Below are 27702 nucleotides of genomic sequence, written 5' to 3'. Positions count from 1 at the left end.
ACCCCAATTCACTTACAGGGTGGCACCCTTTCTATTCTCAGGAGTAAGTCATTTATCAATCTACACTGGATGGGTGGTGCCTGTCAGATGGTATTTATAGGTCTATCAGAAACTGCTGTCATCTGTCCCTCAAAATAGAGTAAGAAACTGTTTATAAAGAATTGGAGAAATGGCTCTGCATTTATGATTGTTTGTTGTTTTTCCAGAGAACTGTAATTCAGTTCCCTGCACTCACACCAGGTAGCTCACAACCTATAACTCCAGTTCAGGGGATCCATGTCCTCTTCAGACCTTCAAAGGCATCTGTATGCATGTGGTACACCTATGTACACACAGGCACACATAGATTTTAAAAAGTTGTTTATAATATGGAGTCTCCTAGAAAAAGGAACATCCTGGAATAGCGGTTTTATTCTAAATGGAATAACCAAGAATATATAACCTGACCTTAACAGAAACCACACTCTACATGTTATCTCTGGCTTTCCCAGAGCCTGCCTTCTGGTGGGCTATTTACTACCTGTAGTAAAGGGACTGGATTCTTGTCACTTGGGGACAGATCTGAGTAGTACTAGTGTTCTGGAACGTGCAGATAGACGTGACCAGAGTCCTGTCTTCTCATATACAATTCATAGAATTAGCTGTGACCTGCACCCCCATTCAGTAGACCCAGATCTCAGGTTTCTCAGCTTCCTAGGAGTTCCTGGCACCCTTAGTCACTGGCCTTGCCTCTGCAGCACCTCAGAGGGCCTCCATGAAGCAGGGCTGCCCAGTGCCTTGCAGTCTCATCTTTCAGGAAATCTTGCCCTGTCTGCTTTCTCCTTGGTGTCCCCAGTCTGCAGACACTACATTCCACTTCATTCCACAGGAACGACTTGTATTCACAAAGTTTGGAAGATGGCAATTTACCTCTGCATCCTCAGTTCACTGTCACATTTAATACTTGATTATTAAAGACTTCTTATAATGGTTACAAAAATAATTACTTATTAAAAACAAAAATACTGTTAGGTGTGGCACATGCCTTTAACCTCAGGACTTGAAAGACAGATCTTTGTGAGTTCAAGGCCAGCCTAATCTGCATACTAAGTTCCAGAACAGCCAGGACTATGTAGAGACCTTGCCTCAAAAAACAAAACAAAGCCAGGCAGTGGTGGTGCACACCTTTAGTCCCGGCACTTGGGAGGCAGAGGCAGGCAGATTTCTGAGTTCGAGGCCAGCCTGGTCTACAGAGTGAGTTCCAGGACAGCCAGGGCTACACAGAGAAATCCTGTCTCGAAAAACCAAACCAAACCAAAAACAAAAAAAACCCACAGCCTTCTTGTGTATTTCTTAAAAAGCCTGCAGAAATCTGCCATGGATTAGAAAAGCCTTGAGGAAACTGCCTTTGGTTTGGATAGTTTCCCAATTTTTTGCTTAATGTATTTAAATATGTTATTGAGGGAAAAAAAAAAAAAGGACACACAGGAAGCCAGCATGGTTGGTAAAAGGTTTATTAAGTGGCTGGGGAGGTCTTCCCACTTTGACAACAGAAAATTACTCTCTACAGCTTACCCTCCCCAGTGTTTGCCACTCTGCCTCCTGGCTGCAACCTCACACTGTAAACACCTTCCTTTCAGAGTTCAGTACAGGGACATCTCTTCCTCTAGAAATAAAACTTTCAATCTCAACTCAAAAGGGAACAAAGCCATATATCTCAGCTTCTGCAACATTTGGTACAAGTTTGCAACAAAAACCGTACATAGCAGCATGCTGCCTACCGGAGAGGAAATGGGGCTAGCCTGGGCAAGCCTTGTGGGAATGCTTTAGCATCTGTGTTATCACTGCAGTTTTCACATATGGCAGGTGGAGCTGCACCATAGTGCAGGAGTCTCACTGTTCCAGTTTCGGACACTGGACTCTCCAGCACAGGAAATGTCTCTTGGAGGTTAGTAATATACAAGTAGAAAAAAAATTGCCTTAAGAAAAATTTCACAAATGACTAGCCATCTGAAATGTTTTTTTTAATCACAGCTTTTATATATTATAAAGCTCCTCCCACCCTCATGGAGTCTTTGATGAAACAGACCTAGTCGCTATCATCTGATCCATGTTCTGAGCCTCGGTCTGAGGCTTCATTGTTTGAGCCCTCTGGTTCTGATTCATTTCCAGAGCCTTGGCCAGAACCCTCATTGTCAGAGCCCTGCTCTGATTCGTGGTCCGACTCTGCACTTGGAGAAACAGGGCGAGAATCGTTCTCATTCTCGGAACCTCCGGAGGGGCTTCTCCCGGACTGTGCAGACTCATTGTCCGACTGCTCAGAGCCGGAGCGCCTTCTCTTTCTGGACGGCTGGTCACTGTCGGAATCCTCATCCGACTCCTGTCTACCCGGCCTCCGAGGGCTGCCTGCCTCGCTGCCAGACTTGTTCTGGTTGTCATCTGAATCGCTCTCGGATGAGGCGCGTCTGTTGGGCCTCTCGTCATCGTCAGAATCACTGTTGCTATTCCTGGGATGTCTGGAGGAGAGAGGTGTGGGTGAGACACCAGGACAGCCAACAACACTTTCTGTTCTGGGTCATGCGTGGTGCCTGTGATACTTGTCTTGTGTGCTGTTCTGTAAACGTGGACCCTTAATTGTAAACTGAGATCAACAATGATGGAGCCAGGGTGACCAGCAGCCAGTCTCCACATGAACAGAAGGGTGACTCATACCCACCATATTAAGTTCCGTTTAGCAGGCATTTTTCAATTTCAAACTTAAAAGAGCAAAGAGTGAGGAGTCTTCAGTTGACCTTATAACAAATCCTAGGCACAAAGGTAAGATGCGGGCCCTCTGATGGTGGCTGAGACTCAGAAGTCCTAAGACTGGACACTTTCTATCCTAAAATATCCATGTCAACAGACACCTGAAGAGTGACCTCAGTGCTGTTCTGAGGTTTGTGAAGGCACCAGGTCTTCACAAGGACGAGGTTATCAGACAGGAAGCCAGGGCTAAGTAAGGGGCCTTCAGCTTACTGTCTTTTCTTCTCAGGCTCTTTCACTGTCAGTGACATGTATCAGAGAAAGGGAGGTGGCAGCAGCTGGGGGTATTGGCCTCCTGCTTCAATAGGTTACAACCACACCCTTAACCACTGAGAGGCTGCCTTAGACTTGTGGTGAACAATTTTGGTTTCTATGATACATTCCAACAGGCCTCAGACGGGGAAGGTGGGGGAGGTGAATCACGTTACTCTTCAGAATGGAAAGCATCCCTACATACTAAAGAAAGGCTCCCCATATCTAGGTCTGAAAGAAGGAACCACACATGCAGTACTTAGTCATGAGAACATGGAGATGTGACCAAGGGGACACAATGACAGTGATATGTGCTGTGCAGATCCATTCAAAATCAGTGGGCCACTTACCCTTCATCAGCAATTTTCAGTTTATCCTCATCTGAAGAATCATCACTTGATGATATAATGGCTTTGGATTTTATTTTTCCCTTCATTGAAGGAGGCAGGCGTTCTGGCTTGGGCTACAAGAATGTCAAGCATGACCCATTAGTTGGGGTTCTCATATTATTGGCATCTTATCAGACTAGGTTTTATTATAGTAACAGAGTCAACAGCCACCAATAAAACAAGCATTCGTGCTAGAAGAAGCTGCAGAAGAGTGTACTGGGGCACTCTGTCAGACAGACAGACAGACAGACAGACAGACAGACAGAGACACACACACACACACAGACACACACACACACACACACACACACACACACAGACACACAGACACACACACACACACACACACACACACACACACACACACAGCAGGACAATAGCTCTAGAACTCACAGCCTTCTTCTTCTCTGCTCTTGGTGGACGGCGCTTCTTTGGTTTGGGGCCATTTTCTGTTTCTTCATCATCAGATCCTTCTTCTCCCTTTGGAGGTCTTGAATAGTGAACACAATGAGGTTGTCAGGAGGTTCACAGCTGCCAGGCCTGAGGCTGCACTGCCATCACAGTGGCACCATTTTGTATGGATGCTGACTCAGCTATATTATGCACTCAAGGGCACAGGGTCTGCAGCCTGCAGGCCATGTCTGCATGACAGCTGCCATTAAGCTGTGGCTCTCTCCTTCGTCTACACTGCCACCTGCACATAGTGCAGTGCCTGAGTGAGGAACCTAGGTTTTGGATCTCTAAAACTTTCCCTTTGCCAGGCGGTGGTGGCGCACGCCTTTAATCCCAGCACTTGGGAGGCAGAGGCAGGCAGATTTCTGAGTTCGAGGCCAGCCTGGTCTACAGAGTGAGTTCCAGGACAGCCAGGGCTACACAGAGGAACCCTGTCTCGAAACAAACAAACAAACAAACAAACAACAAAACAAAAAAACCCAAAAAACAAAAAAACTTTCCCTTTGTTCTCAGCTGCTACCAAGACCCTCACCACAGCTACACAAGTGATGGTCTGAGTGGGTCAACAGGTTCTTTCTCAAGGATAAGAAGGGATAGGAAAGACAGGTCTGGATAAAATAGCCAAAAGACTCCTAGGCAGGAAAGTGTGGGGTGTCCTGGATCTTATGACAGATGGCACTAGGTGGTTAAAGGGTACTTTCACAACCATTCATTCACAGTCCAGAGAGGAACGACTCAGTGACGGCCAGTACTGCACATACACAGTCAATGCAGCTGCCACCCAGGCTGCTCTCTTCACATCTGTGTCCAAAATACATTATAAGAAACAAAAACTGGGCGTGGCAGTGCACACCAGTAATCCCAGTGCTCTGGAGGCAGAGACAAAGATCTCTGTGAGTTTAAGGCCAACCTGGGATACAGAGTAAATTCAAGGCTAGTATGGGATACATAAACCCTGTTTCAAGAAGCAAAATGATAAGAAGGAAGACAATAGTGACTGTCAGCTGTTCAGGGAATAACAGAGATACAAGCAAATTAAACACTCAAGATTCTGAAACAAACTAAAGCAGGGAGGCAGTCTGGAAAGATGAAGTGTTTATAAACAAAGCAAAAGGTCGCTTGCCTTTGTAGAGGCTTAAACAGTAATGAGGATACTACCTTCTCCTCCGCTTCTTCTTCCTCTCTCCACCTTCCTCCTCTTCGCCTTCCTGTTCACTACCACTGCCCTTCCTTCTCTTCTTCTTTTTGGATATAGGGAGGTCGTCATCAGTGTCGTCGTTGACAAACTCATCAAACTCGCCTCCTTTCTTGGAACGCTACAATCCAAGGAGACCACAATCAGCCACTTCCAAGGAGAGCACAGCTAGGGTGCAGGAGGCTGGGTAGTGCTCTTGTGGGTCTCTGACAAGTGAAGAGCTTTTACTAAGTCACATGAAAGAGGGGCGTGGCTGGGCCTAAACTTTCTACACTCGTCCTGAGACATCCTGAGAAGTCAGCACAGGGCAAGCACACCTTCAATTTAAAAATGCATTTAACCCACCTTAACTCTGAGAACACAGAGAGGTGGTGGTTGTTTGCTCCCATGACCATGGAGCTGACTGGGAGGTATGGTTCTCTGCAGCTTCCCAGCATCACATAAAAACGTCATACCAGATCCCTCAGCTTGGGAGAAGACCAAGATTCAAAGCACAGTTCTCCCGAATGCTCATTTTATACCCTGTAAGTCAGGCTTCCATGGAAGCAGGGACTTCGGGACTTGCTGAGGCCAGCAGTACAAGAGCTGCAGAGCACATACGTGTTGAGCCCGTGTTCACCCACAGCACCACACCCACCAAAAAAGCAGGGACCACTGCCCACACCAGACACTGCAATCTGTGTTAAAAGACTATCCCTTGGTAAAGGAAGTCAAGGCTAAGAAGTAAGTACAGAGCCAACTAAAGTAAGCCCTTCGTTTTAGAAAGCTCAGAGGCAGCCTCTGAGGTTGCTGCAGACAGCGGGCCAGATCTTACCCGCCCTCCACCTCCACCTCTTTTCTTCTCCTTTGTAGCTTCAGTCTCGCCAGTGAACATGAGGATATTTTTGGTCTTCTCCACATACTGGGCCCGCTGTTCCAAAAGTTTCTTTTGCTCTTCCTTTTCTCTGAGACGTTTCTCTTCCTAGTGGGGGAGGAGGAGGTATATGGGAATTGATCAAAACGTTCTTATAATGAACAAAACAATCCTAACACACAGCATGTACACTCCGCTCCTCAGTTCTAGTATAAACGAACCTGTTCTTTGAGAAGCTTCTGTCTTAAGAGCTCCTTCTCCTGCTCCTGCTTGGCCCGAAGCTCCCGTTCTTCCTCATCCTGCTTGCGCGCCCGGGCCACATGGTACTGGGCCTGGCTCAGCAAATCGGAGCACTGCCTAATATTTCAGATGCAAAGACACAACATTGCAGTTAGGAGCACCTGCTTTCCTTAAACTCACTGCACTAAATTCTCCAACTCGGAATTCCCGTCTTGATTCACTGACATATTGTGAGAAAAGCAGAGCAGTGGTTCTTAGCTGGAGTGGAGGCTCAGGCCTGCACTTCTCGCACTAGAGGAGGATCCTGAGTTCTAGTCAAGAAGACAACAGAAAGGAAAAGAACTTTCCCACAACCTCAGTATACGACATCAGTCTTCTGAAAGTCTGAAAAGGTGTTGTGGGTGAGGGACTCCCCAAGGAGAGGGAGTAAGTGGCCCTGAGAAGGTCAGGAGCCACTTTGTTATGGTGACACTCTCCTGATCCACTCCGTCTTCTCCCCCAAAGCCACCTTCTGTAAACAGGGTATTACCTGGCTTCAGAAGCAGCAAGGGCCAAATCAAATCTCATTTTATCTCCAACTTTACTCAAGTAACTGAAGTATCTGAATGGAAGGAGAAGATAAAAGATATTTCACTCAATCCTCATCATTAAGGCCTCGCTTAATAAACAAGTTCATTAAGAAAGGCAAAATACAGTTAATACTGTCAGTATTAAACTAAAGAATAACCATAACAAACAGGTAGTGAACATTAAATATACTAACTGTGTCAGCATGGTGGGTGGGGCCAAAGTCATGAGAGCACTTACACTTCATCAGATGAAGCAAGAAACATTAACAGAGATGAACATAAGCACAGCTGATCATCAGAGATGGGAGCTTTCATTTTACCACACACTGAACTGCTAAGTCCTATAAGGTTAAACACATTTGAACTGAGCTGAATAAATCTGTTAAGCAGCAAGTGATAAGATCTTTAATCCTAGCTTGATGAAAATCAACATCCCATAAAGACACACTGGAACAGAACACGAAACCAAGTAAGTGGCGATAAAACAGCTCACAAGTGTAAAACACTGGCTTGTACGGCTGAGAGATTAAGCCAGCCAGCCAGCTCTAGGGATCAGGCTTCAAGAGGCCAGTGTGGCAGGACTCTGCCTGCAGTATGGCGCCACCACATGGCAACTGTGTGCTTTGACCTTAACCTAAACTGTGCTAGACCTCTAATGTTTGCTTTCCCCTAACGGTTTTTTTTTTTTTTTTTTTTTTGAGGGAATTTTTAATTTTTTTTAAATCTACTGAGACAAACTGTCTCAGAAGGAAACAAACCATTGTAAAGCTCCCTTTTCTTCAAAATTCTTACCTGTGTGCAAGCTCCAGCTCTTTCACAGCATTAAGGACTTCCTTCAGATTACTTTTTTCATCTTTCAGGACAGAGGTAGCTAATCTTTGCAAGACCAAGGCCACATTAAACATCAGAACTGTATCACTGGGTGCCACGTGTCTGGCCTGTAAACAGAAAGCAATGCATGTAGCTGCCTATGATTGAATGCCACCAAAGGCTTTTAACAGGTAAAGCCAGGCAGCTGTTCGGAGTGGTGGGCGGACACAGTCCTGTTACCTTCAGCAGAGTTTGCTTGCACTCCTGCAACTTGCCACACTTGAAGAGGGCACGGGCCAGGTAGAGGACAACTTCAGTGTTTTGGTGCTTATAGAACTTTCTGAGGCAGTTCTCATACTGTAAGAAGGAAATGCTAGTCAGAAACACAGCAGAGCTTGACAGTGGTAGTGCATTCTCTTAGTCCCAGCACTCATGAGGCAGAGGCAAGCCAATCTGTGAGTTTTAGCCAACCTGCTCTACAGAGTGAGTTCCAGGACAGCCAGAGCTGTTACACAGAGAAACTGTTTCAAAAACAGACAGACAGACAGAACACAGCAGGGAGGTATTCTCATGCTGTGTCAGGATCTCAAAGCAATTTTAAAGTTCTGAAAAGACACTCCATTCTCACTAATTTCAGAGAATCTGGAGTTGACTCCTGACATTAGTCAGTTTATATATAGAAAATCTGATCACAGAAAAACTAGACTCAAAATATTATTTCACTCGGAATTTGGACCAGTGCTGAATGGAAGGTAAAGAGATTTAAGTTTGCCTGGCTGCCAGGACCTCAGCCTGGAAACCCCTTTCTCTTAATTCTTAGGATACTTATCCAGAATCAACTCACCATGGCCACCATGACAAGTCACACTCCTGGACCCTATGGGTGACACACTCTTAACTTCTTTCTCTGGGATATGTCGAGACTAGTGTCAATGAGCATAAAAGTCTCACACTTCAGCTAATGTGTTGGTCAGACTAACAAATGACATCTGAGTTAATTTTTTTCACCACTTTACTCTAGTGTTTATGATGTATATCTCATGTGTGTGAAGGAAGGAGTGGATACAGGGCCAGAAGATGTCAGGTATCTTGATCTGTCTTTTGCTGCCTTATCTCATGGACAGAATTTCTCACCTGGAGCTTGCCACCCCTCTACCCTCCTAGCCTGTTCTGCTATCCCAGTGATTCTTCTGTCTCCATTCCTAACAGTACTAAGAAAATGAACACATTTTTCATGGGTACTAGGAATCTTAACTTAGTTCTCATGACTATGCAGCAAGCACTTCTACACAGTCATCTCCCTAGACCCCAAAGTTAATTTTTATATAAACAACATTTTTTGACCATAAGCATATACACTTCCTGTTATAGGTAACTGACAAGGTAATTTCCTGGACTATCTCTAATGGCTAATTTGCATTTCTAGAAGGCAGTGCTGCTATTCTGTAGATTGGGATGGCTTATCTCTAAGAACACAACCTCTGGGTTGTGCACTCAATCTGAGTTCTTCAAGTCTCTGATCAGTTTAATTCCCGAAGCTTGGACTAACTAACTACTCTTACCGTCTTTGTTCAGAAGCCTCTTTTTTTCTGACCATACTCTACCCACAGACAACAAGGGCTTTGTTATCTTAGTGTCCTGAAAACATTGAGTATAACTTTTCCTTACACTGAAGCATTCAGCAAACATGAGAAACTAACAAAATCTACAGGTATAAGCCTTGTTCCCATTTTGTGTTTCTTTTGTCTTAAAAGATAAACAGTGAGGCAGGACAGACAGCTCAGTGATGAAGAGTACTTCCTGCTCTTAAGGACTGAAGCGTGGCCCCTGGCACCCATGGACAGGTGATTCACAACAGCCTCAAGTCCAGCTCCAGGACAGTAAAACCTTCTTTGGCCACCTGAGGCATCCTAATCCACATGGCATGCTTTCATACAACTCAGATACACATATAAGGAAAATAAAATTTTAAGATAAACCATTTAAAGTAAGGGCTGTCACATGACTATAATACTAGCTACTTGGGAGGCTGATGTGGGAGGACACTTTAACACGGGTACTTAAGGTCAGCCAGGGCAATACAGAGAGACTCGACATGAACAACTTCATCACTTAACATTACTGAAACATGGTTCACTTCAGAAACTGAAGGAATAAATACCAAATCTTCCTTTTAGTGGATACTTGTTCTATTGGTTAGTGCTTATTTCTTTTCATACTGGATCCTCTCAAAATTCTAGACCTCCACTTTGTAGATAGAGAAATAAGTCAGAGGATCTTCTCTGCCTGTGGCATGAACTCATGGAACTGGGACTCATATCTACCTGGCCTTGTCATTACATTGTTATAAATTTCTGAACAGACAGTATCAGAGGAGATTACATGAAAGTCCATGATGGGATCAGAAGGGTTAAGGAAGCGATGACTCTGCATGACATGCAAATATCTGGAGAGGCAAAGATGTTACCATCTGAACAGCGCTGATATACTGCTTCTGCTCCACGTAGATGTGTGCTAGATTCAGCCACACATCACTGATATCTGCTGTTGCTTCTCTCACTTGGGCGAATACATCACGAGCTTCACGGAAGTATCCTTTGTGGGCCAAGACAGCTCCTAAAGTTACAAAAAGACTGACAGTGAGGAAGGCCTGACTGCTGTTCTAACAACTGAAAGTACAATACTAAACACTGCACTGAACAGGAAAACCACATCTACTAACACCCCCAAAAGTATTAACTTCACTAATTGTTATTGGAACCGAGGCTTCTAATCACCTATGCCATTAGCAGCATACAGGTTCTTGGCATCATTTCTGAGGACTTGCTTGTAGATGGCCAGGGCACGGTCTTGATGGCGCTTTTCCTATAGGAAAGAAGAATTACTGACAAATTCAACAAGGATACGGACACCAACCTTGCTGAAGGAGACAGGAGATTACCTTTTCTCGGTCTCGGGTTGGCTGATGCAAAGTCTGGAGCCACACATTGCCAAGGGCCAGCATAGAGTAGGTGTCACTCTGTGTGGCTGGCTGTTTTAATATCCTCTCAAACTTCTTCTGACCTGGGCCCCATTCTTGCTTTGCCAGATGGAGGTTACCAATCAAAGACCAGGCATCCGGATGATCCTATGTACATATAAAGAAGTAAATTTTGCAATCTGGGATCTGATAAAACCAGTCTTCTTTCCCAAAACGGCTAATAGTTGAAGAGGTTTGAAGCTACAACACAATGGTGGTTTTTAGACTGAGAGTTGAGACCTGTGAGTGAGCTGCAAGATCAATGTGGTGTCTGAATCAGCTTATGAAGTGCAACAGAATGGAATGAAGTAACAACAGTGTGCTGCCCACCAGGAAGAGTCACTAACAACTTGTAAACCTGTCTTTCAATGTGCAGTCTTCTTACTGTGAGCCACAGTCAGAAGCTCAGATGATCTAAAAAAGCTAAGACACTGACTCTGGAAGCTGTTCTCAGCAGGCTACAGGGCTGAGTACAGGGGACGGGAGGCAGACATGGAAGAGAAAAATAGAAGGGAAATAGTTTTATATATTTAAAAAAAAGGATTCTGATTATGAGATGACTAGTCATACAAACTACTATACTCTTTAAAGTCTTTAACAAGTGAGACAAAGATAAAACAAGCCACTAACCCAGAGATGCCATGATTAAGGGAAATATCACAGTCATTAAATGGACAGACTGATTTTGAAAGGTAAAAGGAGAAAACTTCTGAAACCAAGTCGATACCACTAACCTGATTGATCTGAAGGGCCTCCTTAAACCAATCTGAAGCTTCATAGAAGTTTCCTTTATCTCTAGCCATGGCTCCTAGGCGCAGATAGCCTGAAAATGCACATTTAATTTACCTTCACAACCTTACATCTAAAGGGTCCTAACATTGAAGTCTTACATAATATGTTTGTGCTTTGGTTGGCTTGTAATTCACTATGTAGACCAGGATGGCCTGGAACTCAGAGATTCCCCCTGCTTTTGCCTCTGGAGTGCTGGAATTAAAGACACATGGCTGGGATCACTATAAAATACAATAAGGATCACTGCACACAAATACTGACAGCCTACAGTCAAGCTGCTCTCTGAAATGACTGCTCAGTCACCAACAGTACTGAGATAACTCACATCCTGGGCTGGGTGGAGTGGGTGAGCATGAGATCTCATCACCACACTCAGGATGGTCCACAATTTGAAATTTAGGAATTATGTATAGAATTTTTCACATAATATTTTGAGAGCAGAGTTGAGTGTAGTGAATGAAACTACAGAGAGTGCAACCCTGGAAGACAAGGAACTACTACAGAGCATATAGGTTAATTTTAAAATGCCAATCATTTATAGTGCCTTGGTTGTAAAAACTCAAAGTAGGCCATTTCAGTAATTATTGTTTCAAGGAAGAGCACTTACAGACTCCACCCACTAGTAAAGCTCTCCAGGAGAGGCTCAGTGGCTGGCTTACCGCTGCTGAACACAACTCAAGTAACTTTTGTTGATCCTTGTATTTTTCAGCATAAGTAAATAAAACTGTGGTGGTAGTTTTATTCCATTTATTTTTTAAAAAATGTGTATTGGTATTCTGCCTGCATGTACGTATGTCTGTGTGAGTGAGTCAGTCCCTTGGAACTGGAGTTACAGATAGCTGTGAGCTGCTATGTGGTGCTGGGAGTTGAACCTGATCCTCTGGAAGAACGGCCAATGCTCTTAACTGCTGAGCCATCTCCTCAGCCCCTTATTTTAGTTTCTGAGACAGGGCCTCACACACAGCCAGGGTGACCTCAAACCTGCTAGGTAGGGAGGCTAGCCTTGAACTCCTGATCCATTCTGTCTCTGAGTACTAGGATTACAGAGGAGTGCTACCACTCCAGGCTGCATCTTCAACAAAGACCTTCTTCCCTAAGTACATTTTTGCTGTTAGTATGGGAGTTTAGGATCTCTCTCTCTCTCTCTCTCTCTCCCTCTCCCTCTCCCTCTCCCTCTCCCTCTCTCTCTCTCTCTCTCTCTCTCTCTCACACACACACACACACACACACACACACACACACTCACACACGCGCACGCGTCTAAAATTCTTACAGTCAACGTAGTTAGGATGCTCTCGTAAAATGTTTTTGTACAGTTTCTCTGCTTCATGAAATTCACACATGGCCTCGTAGAGCCTGGCTAAATTGTAGGATGTGGTAACAGAGATGGCATTGTAATAGTGCTCATCATGCTCGGCCTCGGCCTTTGCGCGGTCCAGTGAGGCCAGGAAGTATTTCTGTGAGGAAGAAAAGGCAATGTTACTGGATACAGCTGAGCCAAGTGCCTGCAGCTTGGTCAAGCATAGAAAAAAGGAAGGTTTCTGTCTCCTCACCTTTGCTTCACCTAGGTTTCCAAGTCTAAAATGGAGGGCCCCAACATTATTCAAAATCTCAGGAGGGACATCGGCCTGCACTTTCTCCTGCAGGATGCGTGTAGCTGTTCCATAGGCTGAAAGGGCACCCTGCATTTTTACAGTGGACAGAGTAAGATTTACTCACAGATCAAAGAGAACCACTACACCAGCTTATCAAAATACATCATTTAGGATATGGAAAGCAGACATTAATACCTGTATGTCAGTCTGTTCTAAGATCTGGGCCAACTCAATCCAAGCTTCCACGTCATCAGGATACTGTTCTGTGACCTTCTTCAAATGGCCCTGGGATAAATGAGATCATTAAAATCACGTTGTCAAAGTAAACAATGACAACAACAAACATGGCTACCGTAACCTGCTTAAGAAGCCAAAGATTTGGCACTCAGCTAACCATACACTGCTCACAGCTGTACGAGCCACAGCTGGAGTCTCAGGGTACCAAAGATTTAGAACACACCTTGGCTATGTCTCGTTTCTCCTGATCTTCTGAAGCAGCATAGAGAGAGCCAAGGATTTTCATAGTTTCATAATTGTTCGGATAAGCTTTCAAAACTTTCTCAAAGCACTGAGATGCATTCTCTTTGTCACCTCGATAAATATACATTTGTCCCAAACCAAAAAATGGTAGGACAAAGGAAGATGACGCAAACTGTGTGGCTTGATAGTAGTACTGAAAGGCCTGGTCATAATCTTCCTGAGAAACGAGAATAAAAGAAGACCAACAACACGTCAATGTGGTCAGAAGCCAGAACCCCTCTAAGTAAAAGGACTACTTAGGGAGGCGATAATGGTCTCACCTGAACATGGAAGGAGCGAGCCAGCTGGTAACAGCTTTCCGCCTGCATAGCCTCCACCTCTGTGTTGTGGAATGCGTGGAGAGCCAGGTGCTGCACTTTACTGTAATCCTGAATTTAATACCAGAAAAGAGTTGAGTGATGTCAGAAGGTTGCTTGAATAGTAATTCACTTTAGTTGGTAACATTTCATTTAGCTGTAAGGTATTTTTTCATCTTCTTCCTAAATAGTTGAACTTTAGCATTGTAACAGTTATAACCTTAATGAATAATCACTAAGATAATCATAACTGTAACACGTAAAGCAGCAATCAAGAATGATGTGGCATCAAGCTTTAAGCTAGTAACTCTGCCTCAATTTACTCATCAAGAAAATGAGCACAGACTAGACAGATAGTTCAGCTGGAAAGAGCTATGTAATCCTGAGGACTTGTGTGCAGACCCCCAGCATTCACGCAACTGTGGCCGTGCGTCTGTGAGCGTAGTGCTGGGAGCCGGAGAAAGGGAGAGCTCAGAGACCACCCAGCTTAACTGAATCAACGAGCTCTAGAGTCAAGTGAGATGCCATCTCAAAAAATCAGATGAGACGAATTCAATAAATGACACAGCAGTCAAGAGCTGCCAATCCTGCAGAAGACCCAGGTTTGGTCCCCAGCACCTACATGGTGGGCTCACAATCTTCTGTAACTCCAGTTCCAGGGGATCCAATGCTCTCTTCTAATCTCCTGGGCTATTAGACACCATGTGGTGCACATACACATATGCAGGCAAAACACTCATAAACATAAAAAATAAAAATAAAACCTTCTTAAAAAAAAAGGTAAAGGAGCTGGGCAGTGGTGGCGCACGCCTTTAATCCCAGCATTGTGGAGGCAGAGGCAGAGGCAGGCAGATTTCTGAGTTCTGAGCCTGGTCTACAGCATAAGTTCCAGGACTACACAGAGAAACCCTGTATTGAAAAACAAAAAACAAAACAACAACAACAAAATGGTGGAATTAACAGGCAAGATCAATGTGTGAAAATAAACAAAACCACCATTGATTCTGATACATGTACACCTACGGTCAGATTATATGAAGCAAGTGCTTCCTAACTGGGCTGAACACAGTACCTGTTGTAGTCTACTGCAAGCTATGTCCTGACTGCTCCAAAGGCTGAGGCTTCCTCCAGCCCAACTACCTAGTGACACAGTTTAACACAGGTTTAACAGCTTCTGCACTGTGGTGACATCCTCCTCACCACTTATCACCTGCTCATTTCTCTGTGTGCGCAAAGGCCTTTGCCTGAGTGCAGACAGCAAGCAGTCTTACTCATCTCCCATCCCAGGCTGCACACAGTGCCAATGCATATCAAGTTAGTGAATGAATGAATGAATGAATGTACTCATTCTCAGGCAACTAATACAAGCTCTAATTTGGGAGTAAAACAAAAACAAATGACATTTTCAAATTTCTTCCCAAGTTAAACAAAAATCATGTACTGACTATATTCACGAAAAACAGATTTCAAAATAAATAAATAAAAATATTTTTACCTTTTTGAAGAAAAAGTGGTTTGCCAGATGGTTCAGTACCATAGGGTTGCTAGGATCAATAGTATAGGCTCTGGAAAGAAGCTGCACACCATTTTTGATGGAATCAGCCTAAAAAACAAAACAAGACAAAATAATGTAACACAATGGAGTGAAAGACATCACTTAATTAGCACTGACCAGAAATAAGGTCCTATATTTATAGTTCAACACCATAAAACAGGTTGCTATTCTTCATAAACGATATAAAGTTCCAAATAAGGAAATGTCAAATTGTTACAATATGGTTTTCATAACAAAAGTATATTTGGTACCAGTCTTAATAACTTATGCTGACTCTAGAAAACATTTCTAAGACATTTATTTTTACTGATATGTATGAGCATTTTGCCTGTATACATGTATAGCATGTGTGAACAGTGACTGGAGACCAGAAGAAAGCATGAGATTTTCTGGAGCTGCAGTTAGAGACAGCTGTGAGATACAATGTGGGTGCCGAACTCAGGTCCTCTGCAAGAGTGGCAAACGCTCTTAACTGATGAACCACCTTAGGATTTTTAAAAATTAATTTGTAATAAAATCCCCATTTTAATATCAGTATTTGATTTTGTGTGTGTCACGGTTTAAATATGCTTAGCCCAGGGAGTGGCACTATTTGGAGGTGTGGCCTTGTTGGAATAGGTGTGTCACTGTGGGTGTGGGCTTTAAGACCCTCATCCTAGCTGCCTGGAAGTAAGTATTCTACTAGCAGTCTTCAGATGAGGATGTAGAACTCTCAGCTCCAGATGTACCATGCCTGCCTGGATGCTGCCATATTCCTACCTTGATGATAGACTGAACCTCTGAACCTGTAAGGAGCCCCAATTAAATGTTATCCTTATAAGAGTTGCCTTGGCCATGGTGTCTGTTCACAGCAGTAAAACCATAACTAAGACAGTGTGTGTATGGGCTGTGGGTGTGCCACTTTCCTTATCTTATTCAGTTCTTGCTTGAGGTTGTCCACTTATTAGTCCTGCCTCAGCTGCCTTCTTGGTGTGGCAACCATTTTACCTTGCTAAAGAAACACAGCTTCCTTCCTTCTTTGTGTTCTTTCTTTGTAACACATGGTCTTAACATGTACGCTGGCCTGGAGCCCTCTATGTAGACAAACTTGGCCTCAGACTCACAGATCTGTCTACATTTGTTTTCTGAGTGTAGGAGACAACCACGTCTCACCATGCCTGGCCTCACAACAGTTTTTGTAGTCTGCGAGACAGTTTGATTCCTGCAAGTTCTCTTCCTCTTTTCAATTCCAGGTGACAAATCATAATTGAGTAACTAGTCAAGATAATCTATTCTCCTCCTCCAGAGATTGGCCTAAGGAAGAAATTCTCACTGGGGACGATGTCAGATTTTGTCATTACTACTATAGAGATGGTAATGGCCAGAGAAGCTGGTAAACATTCAGTCAAGAGGACAGTTACTCAAAGACAACTCAAGGCTCAACTGTGTCAACAATGTTGACACAGAGAAACCCTGGCAACCTTTTGGACAATTAAATATAGAAGCAGGACATGAACAGCCTTTCCATACTAGCTGGAACTTCTGAGGGAAAGCCTCTTGCTTCCTTTCTGTAAGACTAATGGAACGAGCAGCAACTACCTAATGACTGTTAAGGTGACAGATATAGGGGAAAGTCACACATTAAGGAAGGGTCAACATAGTTACTGAAAATCACTGACTGATAACATTGTGGTGTTAAGTGTAAGATCTGAGACACTTTGTTTAGTGAACTATAACTGTTAATGTTTAAGTCAGTGGAGTGTGGATTTGTTACTTTGTCAGATACATGTTAGACAGATCTATGGGCCTACAATCTCATATCTGAGATTCTAAACTTCAGAAAGTTCTAAAGCCATTTTTGAGGGGTGTGTGTGGTATGTGTGCTGGTCTTAAGGCAGATGGCAGGGACAACCTAAGCTGTGAGGCTGTCTTCATATGGCTATACCAAAGAAATGTTTGCATTCAGCATGGTGCCTGCAGCCCAGGCACCATATTTCCTATCTACAACCCAGAATCTAGATCTCTAAAGCACAACTTGTTCTAAAAGCCCTAGACAAGGGACAGCAGGCTTGATAAACCTGAAGCTAAAGGTCATCTTTCTTCACATACCTCTTTATTGTTGAGTTCTAGAACAGCCAGTCCAACCAGTGCTCCCACACACTTAGAGTTGAGTTCCAGGGCTCTGCTGAATGCTAGTCGAGCTTTTTCCAGTTTGTTAAGTTTGACAAAGCAATGGCCCATTCCTAAACGAACTTCAGCTAAAAAATAAATAAAATCAAGTGACTTGTCCTGTCTGTCAATCTAGGACACTTTAAGAGTTCAATTTCCTGTGTCTGGACTCTTTTAAGACCTGCTGGCCTACCACAACTTGATTTCATTAGTAGTTAGACCATATCATTCTAATCCTTCTTCCCTCTTATGGGCACCTCTCTCACATGAACCGGGAAGAAGGTTCTTGGAAGTATGCAGGTCACAGACGATTAAAGTTCACAACTGAGGAGATAACAGTGGGTGTGGTACATGTGGTCACGGGGTCTCGTATTTTGTAAGGAGAGCCAATGTGATACGTGAAGCAAAAAGCGCAAGAATCAAAAGCAGAACAAATCTTAAGAGTGGAGCTACATTTTACTGCATTTGGAAAACAGTCCAAGAGAAACTTGGTTAGACATGAAAAGATTGAATACCTGAAGTACTAGAGGGAAGACTTATCTTGGAGTTCATGAAAGAAGTCTGTGATGAACAGATTAACTTGAAAACCAGTGTATTGATGGTACAGAAGCCAGGAGTGCATGAAGACAGGAGGGAAGTAAGTATGGACAGGAAAGTGCCCTGGGACACTCTAGAGCAGTGGTCCTCAGCCTTCCTAATGCTGCCACCCTTTAATATAGTTCCTCATGTTGTGGTGACCCCAACCATAACGTTATTTTTATTGCTACTTCATAACTAATTTTGCTACTATTATGAACTGTAATATAAGTATCTGTGTTTTCTAATGGTCTTCAGTGACCCCTATGAAAGTGTTGTCTGACCCCCAAAGGGGTCAGAACCCACAGGTTGAGAACAGCTGCTCTAAAGTATAAATGTTAGGGAAATAGAAAATTTGGAAAAGCAGCCTAAGGAGTAGCCAGAGATAAGGAGTGCAGGGGCTGGGGGTTGGGGAGTGGTGGACCTCAAAGCAATGTCCTTGAAGCCAAATGTGAAACATTTTGCAAGGGTTATAGACTCTCTCATTGTCTGGTTAGGCCAGTGAAATGGGCAGAATTGAGCAGAATGCAAATCCCTAGTGACCATGGTTAGATAGTTTTACTGGAGTGGTAGGCATAACACCTCACTAGAGTGGATTTGAGAGGAAACAGAAGAAAGAAATTACAGGCAGCTCGTGTTTTATCAGTCAAGGAGTCTGTTATCTGGAAGAACAGCAGTGGGCTGGCAGCCAGAAAGGAAATGGAATCAAGAGACTTTTCTGTAAGATGGTAGAATGTTTGAATATGGCTGAGAATGGTCCAGGGAAGGAAATATAATGCAGGAAAAATGAGAGACAGTACTGTCATGGTGTCTTCAAATAGATGAGAAAGGATCCCATGACCACTGGAACGTAGCGTTAGGGAGGACATGTTTGTGTTCTGTTATGACCTTGAAATGAGGTAGATTATATGAGCATAGCTCAGAAATGAATGACACCCGCTGTGTGCTCAAACATAGACTGAAGGTATTGATGAGGGGCTTATTTTCTATTTAAATAGTAGGGTTACTCACGCATGCACTAGAGTGTATGCATTCACATTCGTGTGTGTACACACACATATACATACTAATTTTTAAATAGAAATGGAGCCAGTGGTAGTGGTTTATTGCAGAGGCTGCTATAAGAAAATTGTCATTATTATGGATATTCTTTTGTTTATAGAGATTTTGTTTATAGATATTTCATGCTGCCTCGGCCCTTACCTACTCACTCACCTCCCACTGTAGACTCTAGCTCAGTGGTACTCTTTTCTTAAAATTTTATGTGCACTGGTGTTTTATCTGCATGTAATCTGTGTGAGGGAGTCAGGTCCCCCAGAACTGGAGTTACAGACAGTTTTAAGCTATCATTTGGGTGTAGAGAATTTAGTTCTCTGGAAGAGCAGCAAGTGATCCTAACCACTGAGCCCTCTTTCCAGCCCTTCAAGAGTATTTTTTTTTTTAAATTTATTTATTTATTTTATGTATTCACCATTGCTCTCTTCAGACACACTGGAAGAGAGCATCAGACTCTATTGCAGATGGTTGTAACCTGCACGTGGGTGCTGGGAATTGAACTCAGGACCTCTGGAAGAGCAGTCAATGCTCTTAACCACTGAGCCATCTCTCCAGCCCCTCAACAGTACTCTTAAGCACAAGTCAGATCACACATTCTTCTGCCCAGAGCCCTCCAAGGGTTCCCATTTCTGTCAAAAGCTTCAAGTATGGAATATAAACTCAGACGCTCAATATGAAAAGCACTGGGCAGTATCTTTGATCTCATTTCTTACTACTTTCCATCCATTTCTGTTCTGGATACACTGGCCTCCATGGTATTTTGCAAATCTGCTAAGCTATTATTTTCTGAGGACCTTTATACCTGCTGTGCTTTTTCCAGGGTAACACTCTCCCATATGTCTGCATGACCCTTGGCTATTCTAGCACTTTATATCCCTGGTAAATTTCCCTGGCCTCCCTTTGTAAGGAACTCTCAATGCTTTTTATAGCCCTATTTTGTTTCAAGTTCTCAACCTTTCGCAGTCTCTGTCTTATTTAGTTCACTGGAAGGGGAATTACATGAGCAGGAAGAAACTTTTATCTTTTGGTTCATGGCTGCATTCTCTGCACAGAACGGTGCCTGGCACATAGTTGATACACAACAAAAATATGCTAAATAAAAAATATTTGGGAAGAAAAGCAGCACAGGTCAAAATATAATATAATCTGCCATTCAGGTTTTAAATCAAATAAACACCAAAAAAAAAAAAAAAAAAAAAAGATGGGGGGGGCGGCCCAAGGCTGATATTGGGTGTCTTCCTCCATCCTTCTTCACCTAATTTATCTATGCAGAGTCTCTCAACAAACCAGAGCTTACTAATTCTGGTGAGTGTAGCTAGCTGGCTTGTGCCAGCATCCCATCTCTGCCTTCTGAGTGCTGGGATTACAGATGGCTACCATACTTGCCTGACTTTTCAGTAAGAGCAGGGGATCCAAATTCCAGGCCTCACTCTGGGGCAGCAAGCACTTTATCCACTGAACCATTTCCCCAACCCCAGAACAAAACAACTTTGATCCTGTCATTTCATTACTCCTAAAGTATCTTCTTATAACAATTTTCAACATTTTAAGTTGGATCATAAACAGCTTAGAATTAAAATGCCCCCACCTGGACATCCTGGGTTAGTGCGCAGTGCTTTTTTATAGTAGGCAAGAGCTCCTCTGTAATCCTTCTTGTTGAATGAAATACAAGCTTTCCCTGTGGTTAAAGAAACAACATAGTTGATTAAAGAATACAAATTCATTATGTTTTACCCTAATTTATATCTCAGTAAGAAATACTTGAAAATAGAGAATTATCATATTAAAAATGTGTTTTCCATAGGTAATGCAATATTTTAGTCCTAAAATCTTTATGTAAAATAATAATATAAATAACTACCTTATAGTTATTCTATGAAGAGTGATTCTTTGGAAGCAAACAATAACCTATTCTATTTTGCTTTTGATTGCTGTGATAAACACCAGGACCATAACAACTTGGGGAGGAAAGGGCATATTTTAGCTTATAGTTTAGGCTGTCATGAAGGCAAGTCAGGGCAGGAACTCAAGCAGAAACCTGGAGGCAGAAACTGAAGCAGAGGCCACCGGAGGAATGCTGCTTCCTGGCTTACTCCTTCTGACTTGCTCAGCCTGCTTCTTTTATACCACCCAAAACTGTCTCCCCAGGGGAATCACTGTTCTAGGGGCATGAGGCCCTCCTCTAAAAATTATCAATCAAGAAAATGCTCTACAGACTTACCTACAGGTAATCTGATAGAGGTTCCTTTTCCCACTTCACTCTACCTTGGGTCAAATTGATAAAAAACTAACCAGGACTCTCACTCTCTATATAGACATATATACACATAGTAGCTTATTATATTTATATATATTATAATATATACTTATACGCCACACACACACAAAACACATACACTCATTCTCTCTCTCTCTCTTTCTCTCCTTCTCTCTTCCTCTCTCATATAGAAGTTCCTGGTCAATGCTGATCAACTAGCACCTAAGGTCCCTGCTGAGGCTCACTCACCAAGAAGGGCTGGAATATTGTTTGGAGACTGGTTAAGTACAAAATGAAACTGTGCGTCAGCTTGATCCATTTTGTCACCTTCAAGCAGGCAGAAGCAGGCTCTTCCCAACAAATGGTTCTGTAAAGTACAGACTTTACTAAGACTAGAGACAATTTACCAAGCAGAGACGGTGGAGGCTCAGCATTCCTCTGTAAGTGACCAGAGTAGCTGGCTACTAGTAAGAATCTCTAAGCACAAATGAGAAGCTTACCCTGAATGCAAATCTGTGGCTAAGACAACAACAAGAGGTCACAATCCTTAAAACCTGCTTGAAATTAACCCCAGATACTGGGAATATGGATTCAACATGTATATATACACCAAATTTGCCCAACTATAACAGTTTAAGAACTAATCAATTCTAATTTCAATAAATTCTTCTTTTTTGACTGTATCAATTGTTTTAGTAAAACTCTTTCACAAAAAATCTGCTATACACATATTTTGCTTTCATGTGGTATTCTGTGCTCTCATAAATTGCAACAAATTTGATTTACCTGATCATACATAATAATTTTATCAGCCATTGTATACAACAAAGTTGCTTGTGTAATAAGGTCCTTCTTATTGTCTTTGTTCTTTTCTTTTCGAGCCTGTTGTACATAGTAGGCTGCCAATGTATCCAAGCAAGTCATCTGGTCTTTCTCATGATCTCGATAGTCCAAATTGCCATCTATCCGTGCTGCCTCCAGCAGTTTCACAAATTCTTCTGTTTTTCCTTGCTTGTAGTACTCCAGCTTTAAGTAAAGGATGAAATTAAAATCACTAAACATGTGTCCACACATAAAACAACACAAATGTTTATAGAACTTTTATTTGTAACAGTAAAAACGGGGTAGCCAAATTAAGTGACTTAATAAAACAGTTATATTTCTGTGATGCAAAGATGTGAACTATCAACAGCAACTACAAAATAAATTAATCTCAAATTAATTATGCTAAAAGAAGCCTGTCTACCAAAAGAATACATACCATGTGATTTTACTTCTGTAAGACTAGAAAATGCTTAACAGCAAAAATGCAAGTAGTGCAGATCAGTGCTGGCTGGAAACAGAAGGGCTGAGAAAGAACATGGAAGGAACTTTGAGGCACTGGATACATTCACTGACCTCAAGTGACTGTGGTGGCAGCTCCACAGGGACACCTAGACTTAATACCAAGTGGTACAATTCATACAGGAGCAGTTTATCAAAGTCAATTAAACTTGAATACAGCTATTAAAATTGGAATCCAAAAGATATGTGTCTCATCTAGCAATAGTTTAACCCCAGTACTGAGGAAACGAGAGACAGAGAGAAAGACAGAGACAAAGAGGGGTAGGAGGGAGGGAAAGAGAGAGCGCAAGTGCACTAGAGAACCTGGGAGCTTATTGGCCAGCCACTCTAACTGAAATGGGGAGCTCTATGTTTATTGTCTCGAAAAATAATGTGGAGACAGATGAATCTGAGTTTGAGGCCAGCCTGGTCTACATAATAAGTTCTAGGCCAGACAGGGCTACATGTTTAGACCCTGTCTCCAAGAAAAAAAAAATATGGATAATTAATGTTGTCCTCTGGCCTCCACATGTACACACAAGGGTAACATACAAACAGATATGCACATATAGCATATATACTAACCCCACAGTAAAGAATAAACAGAATCCTAGCATGCTACAAGAGACCCTGTCTCCAAAAAACTCACTTGGGCTCTGGTTTTGCCTCTACCAAAAATTATCAGTGACTTTTGGACAGATTATTAACTTCTCTAGGCATATGTTTCATAGATAATATAAAAGGAATATCTACTCTATATTAACTAGTGTCTATAGGTCACATACCATGGCAGGAGCTACACACATTTCCTCTGATCCTTACAACTATCCAATAAAGTGAGTACTAACATCTTCATAGTTTTGAGGAAACAGCCTCAGAAATTAAGAGTATTGTTTAAGGACAAACAGCAATCACGTTGGGACTTGAACAAAGTCTTCTTTAAACCTAAGACTACAGTTTCCCCAACAGTAACCCAATCTACAAAGCTTTATCAGTTTATTCTACCATTAGTAACAATTCTACCCATTAATAACAGGATCAATGGCTTGATCTCTGGGGAATAGGAAAAGTTGAGTGTTCTAGCCAAAACGGCAAAGTCTGTTAGAAGAAATACTTTTTTGTATATTCACATGTGAATGGAAGACATTTTTTTGTTGTTGGGTTTTTTTTGTTTCGGGGTTTATTTTTTGGAAACAGTTTCAATATGGAACCTAGACTAGCTTCAAACTTGCAATCCTCCTGCCTCAGACTCTGAAATGCTGGCTTTTAGAAGTATGCCACTGCACCCAGCTGGGAAGACTCTCTTAGAATAGACATTTCAGAAAACAGAAGCACAAACAGACACACAGAACTACAATAAACTGAGTGTCTGCAGAGCAAAGGAGTCAACAGAGTGAAGGAGATGGCTTACAGAACAGAGAAAAATCTTTGCTAGCTATTCACCTAACAGAGAATCCATCTTTAGAATATATGAAGCACTAAAAACCAACCATCCAACAAACAAACACAAAAACAAATAAGCCAATCAACAAACAGGCCAATGTCATGACAGATGCTTCCCAAAGGTTAAGTACGAACTACTAAGTCAATGTAAATGTCCAGTATCTTTAGTCAGTAGGCAAGTGTGCATGAAAAGTACACTGTGCACTGGGCACAGAGGCAGAGACCTCCCAGCACTTGGGAGGTGAAGGCGAAAAGCTCAAGAGTTCAAGGTCAGTCTCAGACAAATAGCTGGTTTGAGGATAGCCTGGGCTACATGAAATTCTGTTTCAAACAACAACATCACCCCAAACAACAGCAATAAATAAATCAGAGGATGGAAAGATGGCTCAGCAGTTAAGAGCAGCAAGGATGGGGGTTTGGTTCCCAGCACCTGAATGGCATCTAACAACTGTCTATACCTCCAACTCCAGGGGGTCTCTTTGGCTTTTGAAAGTATCAGGCATACATGTAGTATATAAGAATATACACAGGTAAAGCACACATACACATAAAATATGTATACATCTTTAAAAACAAAACAAAAAACTCCAAAAAAACCCCCAAAATTTAAAAAAATTGAGATTCTACCTTGTCCTAGTATAAATGGCTATTACCAATAATAACAACAATAGCAAATGTTGGCAAGGATGAGAGAAATCAGTAGGGAAGTTCTCCATAGTCTAAAAGTAGGATGACCATATGACCCTCCTATACCACTCCCAGTCTTATATCAAAGTAAAAGTCAGCACATAAACACTACCTGCGCATCCACATTTCATGTGACTGTTCACAATAGCCAGGCTATGGGATTAATGCAGGTGGTCATCAATAGGTGAACAGTAAATATACTATACATGTAAGAGAGTTTTCCTAGCCATAAAGAATGAACCATGTCAGTTTCAGGAAAATGGGTGGAACTAGAGGACATATACAAAACTCTAAGCATGGTATAGTTTTTTTTTTTTTTTTTTTTTTTTTTTTTTTTTTTTTTTTTTTTTTTTAATGTGAGCTGGAATTGAGAAAAGAAAAAGAAAAAAATGCTCTAAGTAGATGGATTTCAGCAGGGTGTGGGGCTGAGAGGGGTTGGGGGGATATGACCAACACACAATATATGCATTGTGAATGCCTCAGAGAAGCCATTAATAGGTACAATGTGCACTAACTATTATATATTTTTTAAAATGAATACCTAGAAGGCTGAGCAGGAAGACCAAAGGTCAAGGCCAGCCTGGGGAACTTAGTGAGACTCTGCCTCATAATAAAAGGTAAAAACAAGCCTGGGGATACAGCTTAGTATCTGAATGTTTGCCTAGCATTTTCAAGGACCTAGATTCAATCCATAGTATACTTGGAGCAGAAAATGTGCCAATACCAAACCTACTTTTCTGACCATCAAAGTGATATTAGGGACTTCTTATGTATCTTTATATGAATGCCACCTGTGGCATACCAGCTTAGGAATACTGAGTTAGTTTATCTTACTAGTTCTCATAAAAAGGAAACATGATGCCAGGGAATAGAGTCTAAAGTTATAGGCTCCCAGACTGGATTTGCTGAGAATTTCTAGTAGCATTCATATTATGGAGGCAGGAACAAATATGACAAAAATGTGATGCCAAGATAAATTTCACAGCATAAGGGCCTCTTTATGCATTAGCTTGGAGCCTGATCACCTTCCGGGATGTTTTAGAAGAATCGATATGGAAAATAATGTTTATTCTGTCCATCTATACATAAGCTAAGTTTCATTGAATTACCACTAAGTAGTTAAAACCTCAAAATAGAGAATTATTTGCCTTAAGTGGATCTTGTACCTTTATGAATAGACATTAATTTGGCAGTAGAGCTGTAGTTAGGAAACTGCCCTTATTGTTCCATAAATGATAATCTTACCATCGTTCATGCGTGTGTGCATAGCCCTCACTGTCCTGGAAGTAGACCAGGCTGACCTCAAACTCAGAGATCGACCTGCCTCTGCTGCTACCATGTCTGGCACAACTAATTTTCATACAGATGATTTAATCATGCACAACTTATTTAATCATGTTGGCTATTACTGTACTTGAAAACCAAAATCACATGTTTTTCCAGTCAACAGAAAAATTTGCTATAGGAATACTGACCGCCAAAGCAATCCATATGTGCAGTTGTGTGTGTTCCTGCTTCAGAATACTGATAACTTCATCTCCCTCCGGTAACTGATCGAAGTCAAGTTCAATGACCTGAATAAAACACAGAATAAACGTTTTGTTTCCTTTTTAAATTCACGATTTCTCTCTTCTGTGGTGTTTTGAATACTCATCAATGCTCACACACAAAGGGTATGTACTCATTTTCAATGGGGTGAACTAATACATACTCCTATTTAGGAAACATATGGCAAATAGGTTGTAGTCTAGTTTGGTCAAAGCATAGAAAAGCAGACATCCTGTCAGTCTCCTTCACATCGCTAAAACTATAAAATTCTCAATGACTTGCTTACTCAAAATCAAAATGAAACCTTGAATAACCAACCTACAAACCAATGAAACACTGATGCCATAGGTCTGAGATCTTGAGAAACACGATCCCAGAGGCCAGGCAAAGTTGAATACCAATGTACACTTAAATCACGGAGGGAGTATCGTGTGTCACATACATGCCTAAAATATGGGCACAAAAAATTAGAAGAAAAATATTCTGGAATATACCCAAGACCACCATATTTTACAAATAAATTCTACCTCGCTCAAAAATAAAAGTGTGAAAAATCCAGTCAGACTGAAGCAAAGCTGGAGCTTTATTCAGACAAACCGCACGCCACCCATGGATGAAAGTGGGTCGTGGCCACCAGCACACAGGAGCGGCTAAATCTCCGGCCCCTTATCTCTCCGAGAGAGCTATGTTAACAGTGTGCCTTGACAGACTTTTCTTCCAAGGCATTAAGAGCCATTTCTCAGATCCCGAGGAAGATAAGGAAAAAATATCGCAAGTTGGAGCAGCAGGTAGCCCCGGGGACATCGAGCCCCCTCTGTAATCCGTGAGGTTTACTCGGCGCTCACACCCCTGCGCCCCGGAAGACAGCCGACAGTCAACAAGGAGCAGGCAGCAGGCGAACTTTCCCGAAGTCTTGCAGCTAGAAAGGTGACCAGCTGAGTGGTGCCTGGGCCGAGGAGCTCGACTGCGGCTCTCCCCTTAAAAACCCAAGCGGAGCAAAGTCGGCGCTGGGATCGTCCAAGTTCATAGCCCTCCCCCGCTCCACACTCGGCACCCACCTCGTCAGTATCCCGGAGGGGAATCTCGATGGAGCCCCGCGACATGGTGAGCTCTGAAGGCAGGCGCTTCTCACCCCGCCGCTCCGCAGCCCGTAGTCCCGGCTTCCAGCCTTGCAGAGGTTACTAAACCTCACACCCAGCGGAGCTGCTTGAGAACAACCTTCTCCTTTCCTGTCGGACGCTGAAACAACGAGCTTCAGACCGCGACCGGCCACTTCCGGAGGCCCCGCCCCCTGTCCCGGAAGCACTACCAGGAGGGCGTGTCCC

General features: G+C 42.6%; 1 protein-coding gene across 1 annotated transcript; it reads right to left on the bottom strand.

Annotated features, from left to right (window-relative positions):
• Positions 1-1477: 1477 nt before the first annotated feature.
• Ctr9 (CTR9 component of Paf1/RNA polymerase II complex) lies at positions 1478-27675 on the bottom strand. Its single transcript, XM_034505494.2, has 25 exons — positions 27436-27675; positions 26305-26403; positions 22163-22402; positions 21626-21743; positions 20708-20797; positions 17428-17576; positions 15280-15387; positions 13749-13856; positions 13409-13645; positions 13144-13233; positions 12907-13035; positions 12627-12810; positions 11296-11384; positions 10484-10669; positions 10320-10407; positions 10010-10158; positions 7783-7899; positions 7525-7670; positions 6693-6764; positions 6145-6280; positions 5885-6031; positions 5034-5191; positions 3816-3912; positions 3384-3496; positions 1478-2495 (listed from the first exon to the last, which is right to left on the bottom strand). The coding sequence occupies exons 1-25, from the start codon at positions 27478-27480 to the stop codon at positions 2069-2071; spliced, it is 3522 nt and encodes a 1173-aa protein (XP_034361385.1). The 5' UTR covers positions 27481-27675; the 3' UTR covers positions 1478-2068.
• Between the last annotated feature and the right edge of the window lie 27 nt (positions 27676-27702).

This window comes from Arvicanthis niloticus, chromosome 1 (assembly GCF_011762505.2).
Source record: "Arvicanthis niloticus isolate mArvNil1 chromosome 1, mArvNil1.pat.X, whole genome shotgun sequence".
Classification (NCBI taxonomy): domain Eukaryota; kingdom Metazoa; phylum Chordata; class Mammalia; order Rodentia; family Muridae; genus Arvicanthis; species Arvicanthis niloticus.
This window is presented reverse-complemented; position numbering and strand designations above follow the sequence as displayed.

Bases quoted from the DNA above. Each gene is read 5' to 3' on its own strand.
- Ctr9 (XM_034505494.2), bottom strand. From the start codon at position 27,480: ATGTCGCGGGGCTCCATCGAGATTCCCCTCCGGGATACTGACGAG. The intron at 11,385-12,626 runs GTAAGAATTTTA...GTGCATTTTCAG, and splicing joins GCATCCTAACTACGTTGACT to GCTATCTGCGCCTAGGAGCC. The intron at 10,408-10,483 runs GTAATCTCCTGT...TCTTTCCTATAG, and splicing joins CAACCCGAGACCGAGAAAAG to GAAAAGCGCCATCAAGACCG.